This window comes from Jaculus jaculus, chromosome 5, assembly GCF_020740685.1.
Source record: "Jaculus jaculus isolate mJacJac1 chromosome 5, mJacJac1.mat.Y.cur, whole genome shotgun sequence".
NCBI lineage: Eukaryota > Metazoa > Chordata > Mammalia > Rodentia > Dipodidae > Jaculus > Jaculus jaculus.
Window position 1 is genome coordinate 88,449,257 of NC_059106.1, and position 14,647 is coordinate 88,463,903.

The 14,647-nt window shown below is 37.8% G+C and overlaps 1 protein-coding gene across 10 annotated transcripts in view; it reads left to right on the forward strand.

Annotated features, from left to right (window-relative positions):
• Elavl4 (ELAV like RNA binding protein 4) overlaps positions 1-3,392 on the forward strand; it is a 158,991-nt gene extending 155,599 nt beyond the window's left edge. For 6 of the 10 annotated variants that reach the window (XM_045151048.1, XM_045151051.1, XM_045151049.1 and 3 more), the window contains one exon: positions 427-3,392. In XM_045151048.1, the coding sequence (XP_045006983.1) occupies positions 427-796 (370 nt within the window). In that variant the 3' untranslated portion in view covers positions 797-3,392. The remainder of the gene's footprint in view (positions 1-426) is intronic. The other 4 variants (XM_045151054.1, XM_045151052.1, XM_045151055.1 and 1 more) reach the window with 1 other exon arrangement.
• Positions 3,393-14,647: the final 11,255 nt, after the last annotated feature.

The window sequence follows — 14,647 nt, forward strand, 5'->3', positions numbered from 1 at the left end:
GTTATTTCCTCACTCAGTCAATAAATATGCATTGTTTTCTCTGTGTCCCTTTGTCAATGAGCATACCATAAGAGTTCTACTGAATTAAAAAAAAAATAGAATGAATGAAACAGAGTCCCTGGTCCTAAGAGCTCACTGTCTACTGTGGGGGTGGTGTTGGGACAGAGTGTGACAATGTATATCATATGCTAGGATAGAACTATGAAAAGTCTTTGCTTTGAGAACCTCTCATAGCTTTTAGGAAATGACCTAGCCTTTCTCTTGGCATGCACATGCCTTAGCTGTCCAGACACCCCATCAGAAGAAATGGCACAGATGTTAGCTTTTGCATTTTGGTTTTGAAACCCTGAAGACTCTCCTGCAAACACTCACTCAGCCCTTTGCCCTGTGTCTGTGTCTGTATATCTGTGTGTCATCCATGGTCAGACTGATGTCTGGACCAGCCCCCCCTTCTGCTTGTCCCCCCAGGTTCTCTCCAATCACCATTGATGGAATGACAAGCCTTGTTGGAATGAACATCCCTGGTCACACAGGAACAGGCTGGTGCATCTTCGTCTACAACTTGTCCCCTGATTCTGACGAGAGTGTCCTCTGGCAGCTCTTTGGCCCATTTGGCGCAGTGAACAACGTCAAGGTCATCCGTGACTTTAACACCAACAAGTGCAAGGGATTCGGTTTTGTCACCATGACCAACTACGATGAGGCAGCCATGGCCATCGCCAGCCTCAATGGGTATCGCTTGGGAGACAGAGTGTTGCAAGTTTCATTTAAAACCAACAAAGCCCACAAGTCCTGAATTTCCCACTGTTACTTATTAAAATATATATATATATATAAATATATATATGAACAAAACATGCGCGCACACACACACACACAAACACAAAAGAGAGAGAAACAAACTTTTCAAGGCTTATATTCAACCACGGACTTAATAAGCCAGTGTTGCCTAAGTATTAAAACATTGGAATATCCTGAGGTGTACCAGGAAAGGATTTTATAATGCTTAGAAAAAAAGAGAAAAAAACAAAAAAATAAATACCTTTGATGCATTGAATGTTCTTTCATAGCTGTCGTTGTTGAATATAATATACATAGATAGCAATGTGCAGGGATTTTTACCCAGCCAGCTAACTTTACTACCTTCCTTGAAGGTGGGTCTTTTTAAGATGACCATTCGCTCATTTGAAGAAGAAAAACAAAAAACAAAAAAAATAATAATAATAAAAACAATTTTTACAAAGTAATGGAATTCAAGAAAGGAAAAATAAAATTTTTCTTTTTGTCAAAATGTTGATCCAATCAGATTGGTAAAAACCCCCATACAAATTAAAGAGGAATAATAAAAATTGCAAAAATTAAAAGTAAAAAAACTTTTGAAAATTTTTTTATTTTTCCTTTTTTCTTTTATATCATGTGAACTAAAAGTCTTCTGTTAGGGGATAGGGGAAAGGGGGATACCTGATGACATTAACAATTTAATAACATTAACATTGTTGCCAAAGAGGTGGTCTCTTTGCTGAAAATGGGTTTCAAGAAAAATCTATTTTTATAAAATATAAAGAATTTTTACAAGAGAATCTGGATTTGAGAAAAAATATTTTGACTGGCTAATTTAGGGGAAATTGACAACTTTGTCACGTTCATACTGCACTGGTAACTTTTTAGAGATCAAGATGTGTGTTTTAAACTGGATTCGTAGACTGTTTTTTGAAGGATGGGCTATAAACAGATGACCTTCATATCTTTTCATAGCATGTAATAATAAAAAATATTAATTACTAGGGGAAAGGAGTGTTCATTCTACCCAGGGTACCACAGTTCCCCACAGTCAAAACCCAAAAAGCAAGGAGGTGAGTTGAAAGACAGTTTTTCTTTAAGTCATCAGTATGGGATGTCAGCAGAACAAAATTTTTAAAAAATTAATTTTCCTTTTAATCTAAAACTTCCTTAGTTTGAGCAGTAGGTGCTACGAAGTTATTTACATATCTTAGTATCATAGTTAAATGTAATGTGTTTAGGAGAGGAAAACAAAAGATACATTTGCTTTAAATTCATTAAGCAATTTTTGAATTCACTTTGTAGCCCATGCTGATAGAATTGGGCTGTGTTGGTACATTTGAAGCATTGTTTATGTTGCTTGAAACACTTATTTATTTAATCGCAGATGTGATGATGCCTATGGCCGAGATCAAATATAGCTAGATTGGCTAGACTACTTATTTGTTTACTTAAACTATGGGAAGAAGCATATTATTGTGTCATTCTGTTGTGTGTATGTGTATATATAATATAAATATATATATATATATAAAGTTATTTTTTTCTTTGGGTTAATTTATTATAAGTTGTAACACTTGACTAGTTTTGTTTGTATATGTCTTAAAATGTTTTCTTATGATATTTAAGTGACAAAGAAGTATCAAGGTAACTTGTGTAGAGCTATTGTTTGATATATTGTCATGTTTGTTGTGAATATTTTTTTCTTACTGCACAGTAGAAAAATAAAAACAACTGGGTCTTTATTTTAATGTAATTCAGATTGGGAAAAAAAAACAAAACAGAGCTAAGGGAACAATATGACACTGCGGGAGCACTCTCCCATGTCCAGTGCACTGATCATTTTAGTACGTTTGTGCTTTGTATGGTTATATATTTAAAACAAAACAAAAAAATACAAGAGTTTATGCTCTTCCCTGGGTAATAGAAACAGTTACTCGCTATGCATAATCTAGTTGATAGTTGAATTTGCTATTGCTTTTCTTGTCTTGTTATATAAAATCTTTTCAATACAAGTTTAGTCTTAATGGTAATAAAACGTTATGGTTATTTATAACTTGTGCTTATTTTGTGCATTTTTTCCCATGCTGAGCCCACTAAGTGCATGTAGACAGGACTGTTGTTTTCACACTGAAGAGGCAAACTTTGTAGTAGTCGTCATAGTGGTAGACAGATAACAAAAACCAAGGCTGCATCATAGATTCCTCCTTTAAATTTTTTTTTCTGTTTTTTTCCTCTTTTTGGTTTTGGAGAAATAAAACCAGATTTCAGTTCAGAGAACACTCGTTACATTCAGGGAAACCTTTTATGTCACCTGCTATGAATGAATGCAGTTTGCTGGCAAAGATTTGATGCATTTGCTGAGCATTCGTGGGAAAAGGCATGCCAAAATCTCTTCTCTATGATGTGTTCAATCTGGGGGAAAAAAAAGGAAAAAAAATCTTAGGACCAGGCAGTTGTATTAGTTATAAATGAATGACTTCATGTTAATCTTGCTAGTTTAGATGATTTCAGAGGGAAAGTATTGTAAATGTTTTTTTTCATAATCTTGTTGTGTTTGAATTATTTGTACTTTACCTGTCCAAACAATAAATGAAAGTGTGTAGAATGAATTTGAGCTTCCCAAATTTTTAAATGTGTCCATTCAAACTTTTTTTCTGTAGCATCTACAGACTTCCCTGATATTTTTCTCATTAAACCAAGAAAAAAAATAGAGTAAAGTCTTGTTTTGCAAATGAGCCCAGTCTCTCAAGGTTGACTCAATATTCACAAGTCATTGCCCTAGTTCCAGGCTACTCAAAGTGTGGTCCCCAATTGGCAGTATCATATTATCCGGGAGAATGTTAGAAATACAAGATCTCAGGCTGAATGCAAATCTACATTTAACCAGAAGCCCTACATGTGTAAGTTTGAGGAGCACTATTCCTGTTGGTAAGCCAGAACATTTAGCATTCTGTGTGATTTATGACATGTTGGTATCTGTTATTCATTTTTATACTATGACTTGTTCAAAGGACAAAGAGTCACCGTTTGCAAGGCATCTATTATACATCACAGGCTTTATCCTCTCAGCAATCTGAGAAGAGCAGATAGCCTTACCCTCATTTTGCAGGTGCCAAGAGCAAGACTTGGTAAGATTAAATACCTTGGAACCATCACATTTCCAGGTAGGTTTGACTGAGTCTCATTCTACTGCACCGGCATCTGCAGTGAGACCACAAGGTGAGTGCAGTGTTGGAAAAGCAGAAGACCATTTCTATTGAGAAGACACAGCCAAGCAAGGTCACCTTTTATTATTGTCCTTGCTTCTATTTAGAAATAGAAGCTACCTGACTTCCTTACATTTGAGTAAACAAGGACTCACTTTCACAGTGTAGATAGAACATGAGTTAAATGCAACTTAGGAAGAAGATTGCCTAACTGATCATGAAGTCATATTCAAATATGCCCTGAAATTTATCAAATGAGCTTTCAGTGATTTCTGAATATGAACATTCATTGATGATCTACTGTATCTTTCATTCTCATTTTTTCACTAATTGAAAATTCACAATGCCCTATAACATATCACCATCCATAAACTGATACCTCAAGAAGAAATGCCCCAACTGATCCAGATGAATGAATAGTCATATTCTCTTCCATTTCTCATTAACCCCCTTTTTAGTATGACATTAAATTACCACATTGGTTGGGATAATTAAATTCAGAGTATAGAATGGGATTTAATTAACCAAGCTAAATATTAAACCTCTAAGTCAGCCTGGACTTCATGTGATTGAACTCGAAAAATCTTTTAGTTTTATTTTAAAGAAAAGCTCTTGTGTTCCTTTTCTAAAGAAAAATAAGCATTTGAGCAAAACAGTTACTTTCAGGGGCAACAAAGCTTCACAGCCATGTTTATAGTGTCCAACATTGTCACTGCCAAACCTGTGATAATCATCACCATTCCCAAGCCACGTCAGTATGTTTTCAGTGGATAGGTACAGTACTTTAGAATACTGGATGTTGTTGCAGTCTTTCCACTTCATTCCCTGTAGTTCATTCTCTGTCCTCCAACAGCTCTATGCAGAAAGTTTCACAAATAGATATAGGTCTTTAAATAGTCTTGAAAATTTCCACAGAAGAGCATCCTGTATAGACACCCTTGGCAACATTTTACACCATTGGCACAATGTGTCTGCCTAATGTGGAATAAAAAATTCATGTAAGTGTAAGTCTGTTACCTTAAATCTCCACACAATATATATAGTTGATGTAGGTGTCTGTAGGAAAGTTCTAGTGAATCACAAGAATGTGAAGATTATAAAATTTATTTAAAGTCTTAGGCCTATTATATTTTCCTTGGATGAAAATTTTTATGTCATGGAAGAGTGACAACATTTACTCATGTTATTTCTATCAAAGTGATAGAAAGAATGTAAAAAAAAAAAAGTCCTATGCCTTAAACCATCCCAGATCATGAATACCAGTATAAAAACAAAGGATCAAACATTGACCAAATGAGGATTACAGAAATTAATTTGAATTCTGTTTAATTTTTTTTCAAGGTCAATAATTTGTGCATTATAAAACAAGGTATTTAATTCCCAAGCAATACTTAGAAATACATTTCAGCTGGACATGGTCGTGGTGCACACCTTGAATCCCAGCACTCAGGAGGTAGAGGTAGGAGGATCACTGTGAGTTGAAGGCTACCCTGAGACTACATAGTGAATTCCAGGTCAGCCTGGGCTACAGTGAGACCCTACCTTGAAAATTAAAAAAATGAATAATAATACATTTGAGGGGCTAGAGAGATTGCTTATTAAGTAGTTAAGGCCCTTGTTTACACAGATTAAGGACCCAGGTTGATTTCCCCAGATCCCATGTAAGCCAAATGCATAGGTAGCACATGTATCTGGAGTTTGTTTGCAGTGGCTAGAGGTCCTAGTGCTACCCATCCCCCGTCTCCCTCTGTCTAATAAATAAATAAAAATATTAAAAAATCCATTTGAAACTTACAAAGTGTTGTTGGGCCCATACCTCATGAATACTTTAACCTTGTCAAATTTGGCATATACTTCCTTTGTAATAGATAATTCAGGGATCTTCTGGTCCTTTAAATTGTTTTAACTCTTATTCCTCAAGGCACTGTGCTTTTGTTCCTTAATTCACATATGCATGCAAATATGTAGAGGAAAGTATTTATATAACCAAGAAATGTCTCTTTTTACATTGTGGATTCAGATATCAAACCCTACAAGATATCATTAAATACAAAAATATATTTTCTAAGCAGTCATTAAAATCTTAATTTGAGGTTATCCTGCCTGAATCTCTCCCACAACCTTAACAAGAACTCACAAACGCAGCCATATAATATCTTTACACCATTTTCTGCTTTTATTCTACCCAAAGAAGAGAACAATAAAAAGAAATTATATTTTATTTCCATGAGCTAAAATCAAGCTTTAATAGTGTCCAAAAATGACTAGTACCATTTCTTTATCTTATTAGCTTTTTGGCATATTAGGTAATAAGATAATTTCTCATGATACAGTATTTATGTAAGAATCTTATTTCTCTCTGTGCAGATCATTTACAGAAGTGTCTGTTAACCGAAGAGAATGATGCATAATCGGCACTTAAGATTAAAATAGACCTGAGAACAGAAAAGTGTTCCTTCAATTAAAGAAATAGCATTGCCCCAGTCTCATCTTTGTTGTTTCTGCCACAGAATAAAAACAGGCTTGAATCACCCAGCCTGGGGCTAATTGCCAGAAGGCTTTCTTTCCTATGCAAGTTCAGCTCATCTACTGGTGGTTCAAATGCACAGTGGACTCCCATGACACACCAGCAGGCCTTCTGATGAGATCAATTCCAACGAGTCTTTTGCTTGTAAGAAATTGGTCCTAGGGCTGGAGAGATGGCTTAGCCATTAAGGTGTTTGCCTGCAAAGCCAAAGGACCCAGGTTAGATTCTCTAGTACCCACACAAAGCCAGATGCACAAGGTGGCATATGTGTCTGGAGTTCATTTGCAGCAGTTAGAGGCTATGACACACGTCTTTTCTCGCCCCCCCCCCTTTCTCAAATAAATGAAAATAAAATAAATTCTTTTTAGAGTGAAGACCAGTTTTCACTGTGCCAGGCATTAATGTGCATTTAGTTCTAGCAAAGGGTCTCGTCCCAAATGAAATGTCTTGTGCAAGCATAGGGATAGCAAAGCAAGAATTCAAATTGAGGTCTGTCTGATTCCTTAGACCTTGATGTACCACCATGGCTCCAAGCCAATTCCTTCATAAATAGAGCCAAAACAATTACAAAATGGTCCTGACTTCAATTAAAGGTGGAGATAAAACCTGTTATATAAGAAACAAGGGAAATTGCATTTATGCACTGTGCCTGGGGCTAAGCCCAACCACAAGTCTTTAATAGAAAAATGTTCCTGATGTATTATTTTATAAACAAATTGTCAAAAACTAATAATGAGGGCTGTAGAGATGGCTTAGTGGTTAAGCGCTTGCCTATGAAGCCTAAGGACCTAAATTGGAGGCTTAATTCCCCAGGACCCATGTAAGCCAGATGCACAAGGGGATGCATGTATCTAGAGTTCGTTTGCAGTGCTGGAGGACCTGGTGTGCCTATTCTCTCTATCTGCCTCATTCTCTCACTGTCTGTTTGTCACTCTCAAATAAGTTAATAAAAATAAACAAAAATTGTTTTTAAAGAATGAGTGAAAATAATTTTTAATAAAAAATTTAAAAATGAATAGTGATACTTTTAAAGCATTATTGTTCAACAATGATTATTTTAAAAATAGATTTAAATAAATATTTTATAGGTCTATTTTAATTATAAAAAGTCATTGAGGCAGAAAAGGATGCCATTGAAACCAGCCTCATGTGTTTTCCCAAGACACATTGTATGATCAACAACACCTTGGTGAGCTCTCCTTTCAATATATCCTCTGAATTTTTTGTCCCAAGATTGTTATCATTATTGACCCTGAATTCTCAGAACAATCCTGAGAGGGATATAACGCAATCCCTACTTAACTTAACATCTGATAAAAGGAAGCCCTGAGAAATCTGGTTCCTATCTAACATCTTTCCACCACACTGGGCATGATCTTTTCCATATAGATACTTTATGAGTAAAACTCTGCAGTGTGTCATGACAGGGAACACAGAATAGGGATTTGTAGTTTTATTACAAAGACAAGATGTGGAACAATCATGTAGCTGTATAACTTCTGTGCCTCAGGGAGAATTTCAGAAAATTTTGAAGATGGCTGAAAGAGTAGAAAGATAGAACCCTAAAATACTAGAGGAAAGGACAGTATACAGGGCATCCCTCCTCTGCCTGTCACACAATTGTCTTATCATTGCTGATTTCATTATCATGGAAAGTCCCTGGAAGTCAGTTCAATTTGAATCCTTGGGAAGGAAAGGGGTTTTACTTTGGCCAAACTCCACCTCATGCCATATGTTACCATCTCATTCTAGAATTATTAAGGTTCTTCTTCTTAAAATGCCTTTCTTCTACACCCAACCCTTATTTTACTCAAAGCATGCACAAATAAACAAGTGTCATGTACCTAAAATAATTTCACTTGTTCAGCTCAGGAAAACTTCCCTCAGCCTAGTTTGAGTTAGGGAATCCATGACAATCCTGTACCATTGTTCTCTCCAGTATCACAGCCCACTTCGCATGCCATATTTGTACTGTAACATGTAGGCCTCCCAGAACAGAGGAGTTTGACATACAGCATTCCATGGCAGAGCTCAAGTGTGAGCAGAACATGGAAGGACATGAACAAGGGCACACAATGTTTGGGAAGCACAGAGAAAAGAGCAGCCAATTCTAGCTTTGATAGGGTGGGCTGAGGTCAAGTGTAAAAAGAAAAGGCAACCTAAAGGTATTCAGGAAGCAGTCAGATCTTGATGAAGCAAACTTGGAAAGGCAGGAATTAGGTAAGGCAAAATGATTGCATCACTAGCCTCAGCTCTGCCACTAACTTGTTATGTGACATTGGGCAAGTTAATGTTGCCCTTACCTAGTCTTCATTTTCAAAAGTTGGACTTGGTGGTCTCTGGTGATCTTGTTATTGCTTACTCTTAGAAACTCACCCTTCCCATATATTTAACATGGAGAGCAAATATATAGTGACTATTATAGGACACTAAATAAACCATGAGGGGACAAAGAAGACATCAACATGCAGCTGAGATGAGTGCTATTGAAGTAAAATATAGGGATAAGGAGATGGTTTAGAGATTAAGCCTAAGGACCCAGGTTTGATTCCCTATTACCTATGTAAGCCAGATGCATATGACGGTGCATATATCCAGAGTTCATTTGCAATGGCTAGATGTCCTGGCATATCCATCACCCATGTCTTTCTCTCTCAAATAAACATAAAAATAAAATTTATAAAATACCAAAAGTGAAATGTAGGCTGCTTTGACAATGAGTATCAAGGATGCTCTGCCCAGCTGAGGGTGAAGAATGCCTGTTTAAGGCTATGGAATCTGAGCTGATCTCTTATGGCTGAAGAAGGTGTGTCCTGCCTCAGGCAGACTGGTACTGCATATGCTACAAAGGGCTAGAACAGAGGGAAAGTGAGGCACAACTGAAATACAGAGAGGAGTCCAGGAACTCAGCAACAGAGGGAGAGTATATGACATGATGTCAAGGTGAAAATAGTTTCAGGATCCAGACCATAAAATCATGATAAACCAGACAGGACTTTAGTCTTGGCCATAATAAAAAGTAATGAGATCCAGGCATGGTGGCACATGCCTATAACCCAAACCCTTGAGGGACTGAAGCAAAAAGATAGAGAGTTCAAGGCCACTCTGGGATAGACAGCTTCAGACCAACCTGGGCTACATACCAAGTCCCTGTCTAAAAAGGGCGAGGGCAGTGGGGGTAAACAACCAAATAGCGTAACAGGAAGACCTATTTCTAGCCAACCAACCTCCGAGCCTCAGTTAACTCACTATAATGTCTAGTTTTAGCTAAGAGCTATCCAAATGGCTGGTTGTTGTAGCTGGATCTTAAATGTCCCTGACAGGCCCATGTTTTGGAAACTTAGTCCTCAAGAAGATGTCATAGTGAGGTTGTGTACCTTAGAGAAGTGAAGCCTGGTGGAAGATCTTTAGGTTATTGGGGGTGTGCCCTTGAAGGAGATGATAGAATCCCAGCCTCTTTGTATTTTACTTCCTGGACAGGAAGCAGTTTTTCTCTATCTTGAGTTCCACTACAATGTGCATTCTTGCCTGCAAGCGATGGAGCCAACTAATCACGAACTGACTCTGAAATTTGTGTTCTAAAATGAATCCTTTTATTTCATCATTGTCTTGTGTATGTGCCAGAAAGTTGAGTACTGATAGAAAGTTTACACAATGGCAATGCATAAATCCTCAGACGTCTGTGACAGGATGATAGCAGTATTTGAATCAGTGTTTGAAGCAGTGGGGAAGACCATCCTCACCTAATATAACCATCCAATTAGTTGAACACCCAGGTAGAAGAAAAAGACAGAGGAAAGGTAAATTTGTGAGAGCTGAGACATTCATCTTCTCCTGCCCTTGGACACCAGACCTCCAGGTTCTCAAGCCCTTAGACTTCAGGACTTGTGCCAGCTGCCCCTAAGGATCTTAGGCCTTCTTCCTCAGAGACAGAGTTATGTTTTCGGCCTTCTCAGTTCTCCAGTTTGCAGATACCTGCTGTGGGAGTTCTTAGCTCCATAATCATAGGAACCAATTCACATCATAAAATCCCTCTCATATATTCCTATCTTATCTATCACCTATTGGTTCATTCTCTAGAGGATTCTAATATACTTCTCTACAAAATACCAAAGATAGTGATAATCATTTTATTTGCTGTTGAGAGTATCAATGGTATTAATATGTGTTAGTGCTTTGGCTAATTCTTACCTGTATCTCAAAAGCCAACCCTCTATTTTAGAGCTGAGGTTATATGTCACCCCTCTGGATTTTCAAAGCCCTCTCCTACCAATAGAGTTTACTTCTATGCATTCTCCTTTCTCTCTTCCAGGGCAAGAACAATGCCCTATCCATCAGCAATAATCCAAGCACATGTCAATGAACATGCTTAGCTATGGCAGGCTGGATAATGGCTTTATTTGCAGATTTTTACATCCTAATCCCTGTGTTTTTCCCTTTGAGCAGCTGTAACAAAATATTTTATATTTTATAATTTATAGACAGAAATTTTTATTTTACAGCTTGGAGAATAGGAATTCCAAATTCCAATTCTCAAAGGTGATACAGCTAGGCTCTGCTAAGAGTTTGTTCTCCACCTCAAAGATGGTACCTTCATGTTGCATCTTCACACACTGGGAAGTTGGAACAAGCCTCTTTCATAATGGTGTTAATCTTGCTCTTAACAGTGGATCAATCATGACTGAACCATCTTTCCAAATCCTAATGTCAGCACATTAGATATTAGTTTGAATTTGTAAATTATGAGGAAGCACAATCATTTAACTTGGAAAATGTGATTTAAAGATTTTAAGATTACCCAGGTAGACACAGTGTAATCACAAATATTGTTAAAGAGAGACGGGAGGACCAGAGTCAGCAAAACATGTGATCACAAAAGCAAAAGATTAGAGTGATGTGAGGAAAAGTTCATGAACTATGACAAGCAGAAGTCCTACAAAAACTGAGAAGGCAAGGAAGTGGACTTCTGAAAATTCCAGAAGGAACAGACCCCTTTTAACACCTTGGTTTTACACTTCTTGCCTCTATGAAGATTAGCAAATAAAGTTATATATGTTTAAAGCATTAAATTCGTGGTCATATGTTACAGCAGCATGAAAAAGTAATACATAAGCCAAATACAAAACAAGGGTCATGGATTTGATTCCCCAGTACCCATAATAAACCTGATGCACAAGGTAGCACATGTGTCTGGAGTTTGTTTGTAGTGGCTAGAGGTCCTAGTGTGCCCATTCTCTCTCTCTGACTCACTCTCACTCCTTCTCTCTCTATCTTACTCTTCCTCTTCTCTTTCCCTCCCTCCCTCCCCCTCCCTCCCTCTCTCTCTCTCTCTCTCTCTCTCTCTCTCTCTCTCTCTCTCTCTCTCTCAAATAAAATAAAATATTTTAAAATAGGGTCATAGAGAAAACAGCTGTAAAAAGCCAATATCATCTCAGGCCCTCACTAACCCTGTGGCATCAATGACATCAAAGGCTGTATGGATGGCACCTCCCTCTCTACATGTGATACAAGAAGCTAAATGCCACACCATGTTAGCATCAGCCTTGGGCTTTTACAACTTGATAGATGAAGGAAGGAAGAAAAGTCAATGGATCCAGAGATATCAGTGACCCAGTTCCCAAAGAGAGAGGTTGGAATGTAAACACAGTAATGGGGGGAATAGCAGCACAGGACACTTTGGTTTAATTCTCCAGTTCCTACACCTGCACTGTTCCTTATGCTGCACCTCTCAGGAATGGGAGACCTGCTGGGATTCCTCCCCAAAATATCCAGTCAATGCATTCAAACTTTTTTTTAATGTTTTCATTTTGACATTTTCATATATATATTAATTTGATCATATAGACCCCTATCATGCCTCTTTGTCCCCTCACACTTAACCCTTTCCCCCACATATTTGTGGATATATCATTGAAGAGAATGTCTACTCTTTCCTCAAAACCATTGACTACCAGAAGCTCTTCAGGGACCACTTCTTGCCTAACTCTATCTCATATGCCACCTATTTTGTCTTTTAGGATGAGGCTGGACCCATGGAGAACATAACCCACAAAAGTATTGGCAATGAAAGGTTCTATGTGTTTAGGGAGCCAAATTAAGGACATTGAGTGAAGTGCCCAGGTGGGAGAGTAATAGACACAGCATTGGAGAAGCTCACCTTGAAGGTTGGAGAATAAGATGAGCCAGTGGCCAGATGGGTCTGACATTGATCAGAATCAAATGAGAAAAGTGATGGTCTCAAATGGTTCTGACTTAGGCCTCAAAGTTTGGTGATCTGGGGATCCTGACAGCCTGTTTTCAAGTGGTCCTTCAGGCTTCAAGTTGATCAAACTACAAAAGAACAGTCATAGGGAGTTTTAAGCACCAGAAAAGCCTCCAGATTGTATGGTCTAAAGCAAATCAGAGTGGGCCATTCTTCTGATCCAATGCAGGGTTTTATTCTGGGTTAGAAAAAGCTAATTAATTGGATACAATGAGAGTGGATAGCTTATTCTAACTAAAGTATGTATCTAGTCACTACTTGTATCTTGTCTCATGTTAAATAATGTGACTGCCTTTATGGATACCTGAGAAGCAGACACTGTCTGTGGTTGGGACATACTTCCCTTTACAATCATAGTCCTAGGCACTACTACTTCCAGACCTATCAAGACTCATTGCTGCTAAGGAAGACTCCAGAAGATAGCCTCAGAAGCAGGATTCACACATGCTATAAACCCTAGCTTCTTATATGGTACTTAGTAGGCTCCATCCCTATACTCCAGCTTTAAGACTAGAGTCTATCACAAGGCACACTGTGAGTGCTCAAAAAATGCCTGTTCAATTAAATAAAATGAAACCATAAGTTTAACATCACTGGAGGCAGATGAGTAACAATGAATAAACACCTTCAGCCTTTGCTTCTCCTCCAGAGTATGCTCTGTCCTCTTCCATCTCAAAAAGCAAATGACACCCTTTCTATAGACCCTTATGTTTCCTTAAAGAAAAATTCTTGGATGCATAAACTCTCCCTAACAATTTACTAAATTCAATTTATTTCTTTTTCTGGTTTTCATACACAGGGTCTCATGTAATCCAAGTCAGCCTTCAAACTTGCTATGTAGCCAAAGATGTCCTTGAACTCCTAATTCTTTTGCTCCCACTTCCTGAGTGTTGGTATTATAGGTATGTATTCAAATACCATTACTGTAAATACAATATCAATTGTATTTATAGACAAATATGTAGCTCTTGGTTGTTTAAAAGTCCTTGGTTACAATGGCCTGGATTCCACGTCCCCAGTATTTAAGGGCAGTGTCTATAACCTACTAGGTGTTTAATAAATACTGTTAATAAATATATTTTGTTACTATATGTTCATGTGTTTAAATCCTGACAAAGGCAGATACCATAGACACATAAAACCAATGTTAGACCCATCCTCCCTGGATCTTACATCAAATTGTCATCATCTTTATATACATTAGGCAAGCACTGAACACATTATTTAGAATCTCCCAAAGTGACTTCTGTCCAAGCTGGCTATCAGGCTGCAAAGAAATGACAAGGATCTGGCATCTTCACACAATTCTAAAACATTCTTCTTGAGTTATCTTGTTTAAATATTTGCCTAATTTAGCTGGGGCTTGGGTTTAATTTGGGGGATGTGAGTTTGAGTTAGGCTGAGTTAGATTTGGAGAAGTGAGGAGCTAAAGAACTCCCTGGGGTTGTCAAATAGACACACACACACACACACACACACACATGCACGCACACACAAACACACATCCTACTTGGAAAGCTCTCTGGAGAGAAAGAAATATCGAGTAGGACTCATTCCAGCTTAAAATCCTCAGTGTTCCTCCAGGGCCTCAAGATCTAGGCCAAGATGCCTGGCCTTCCATCCAAGCCTTCTAGAACCTCACCACCCCTTCAGTCTCTATAACCTTGTACCTCCTCTTCTCAATTGCCACCCCCATCTCTACTACACTAATCTCACAGAACTTAGATTCCTTCCAGCTTCTCTCCCTACTGAGGCCTAATTTTATTTTGTTTTTTCCTGTTCAATGGCCTAGATGGGGTTATTCTAGTCCTTTAATCAACAAATACTATGAGGGGACTTAATGTACTAGATGCTGATAATAAAGTAATT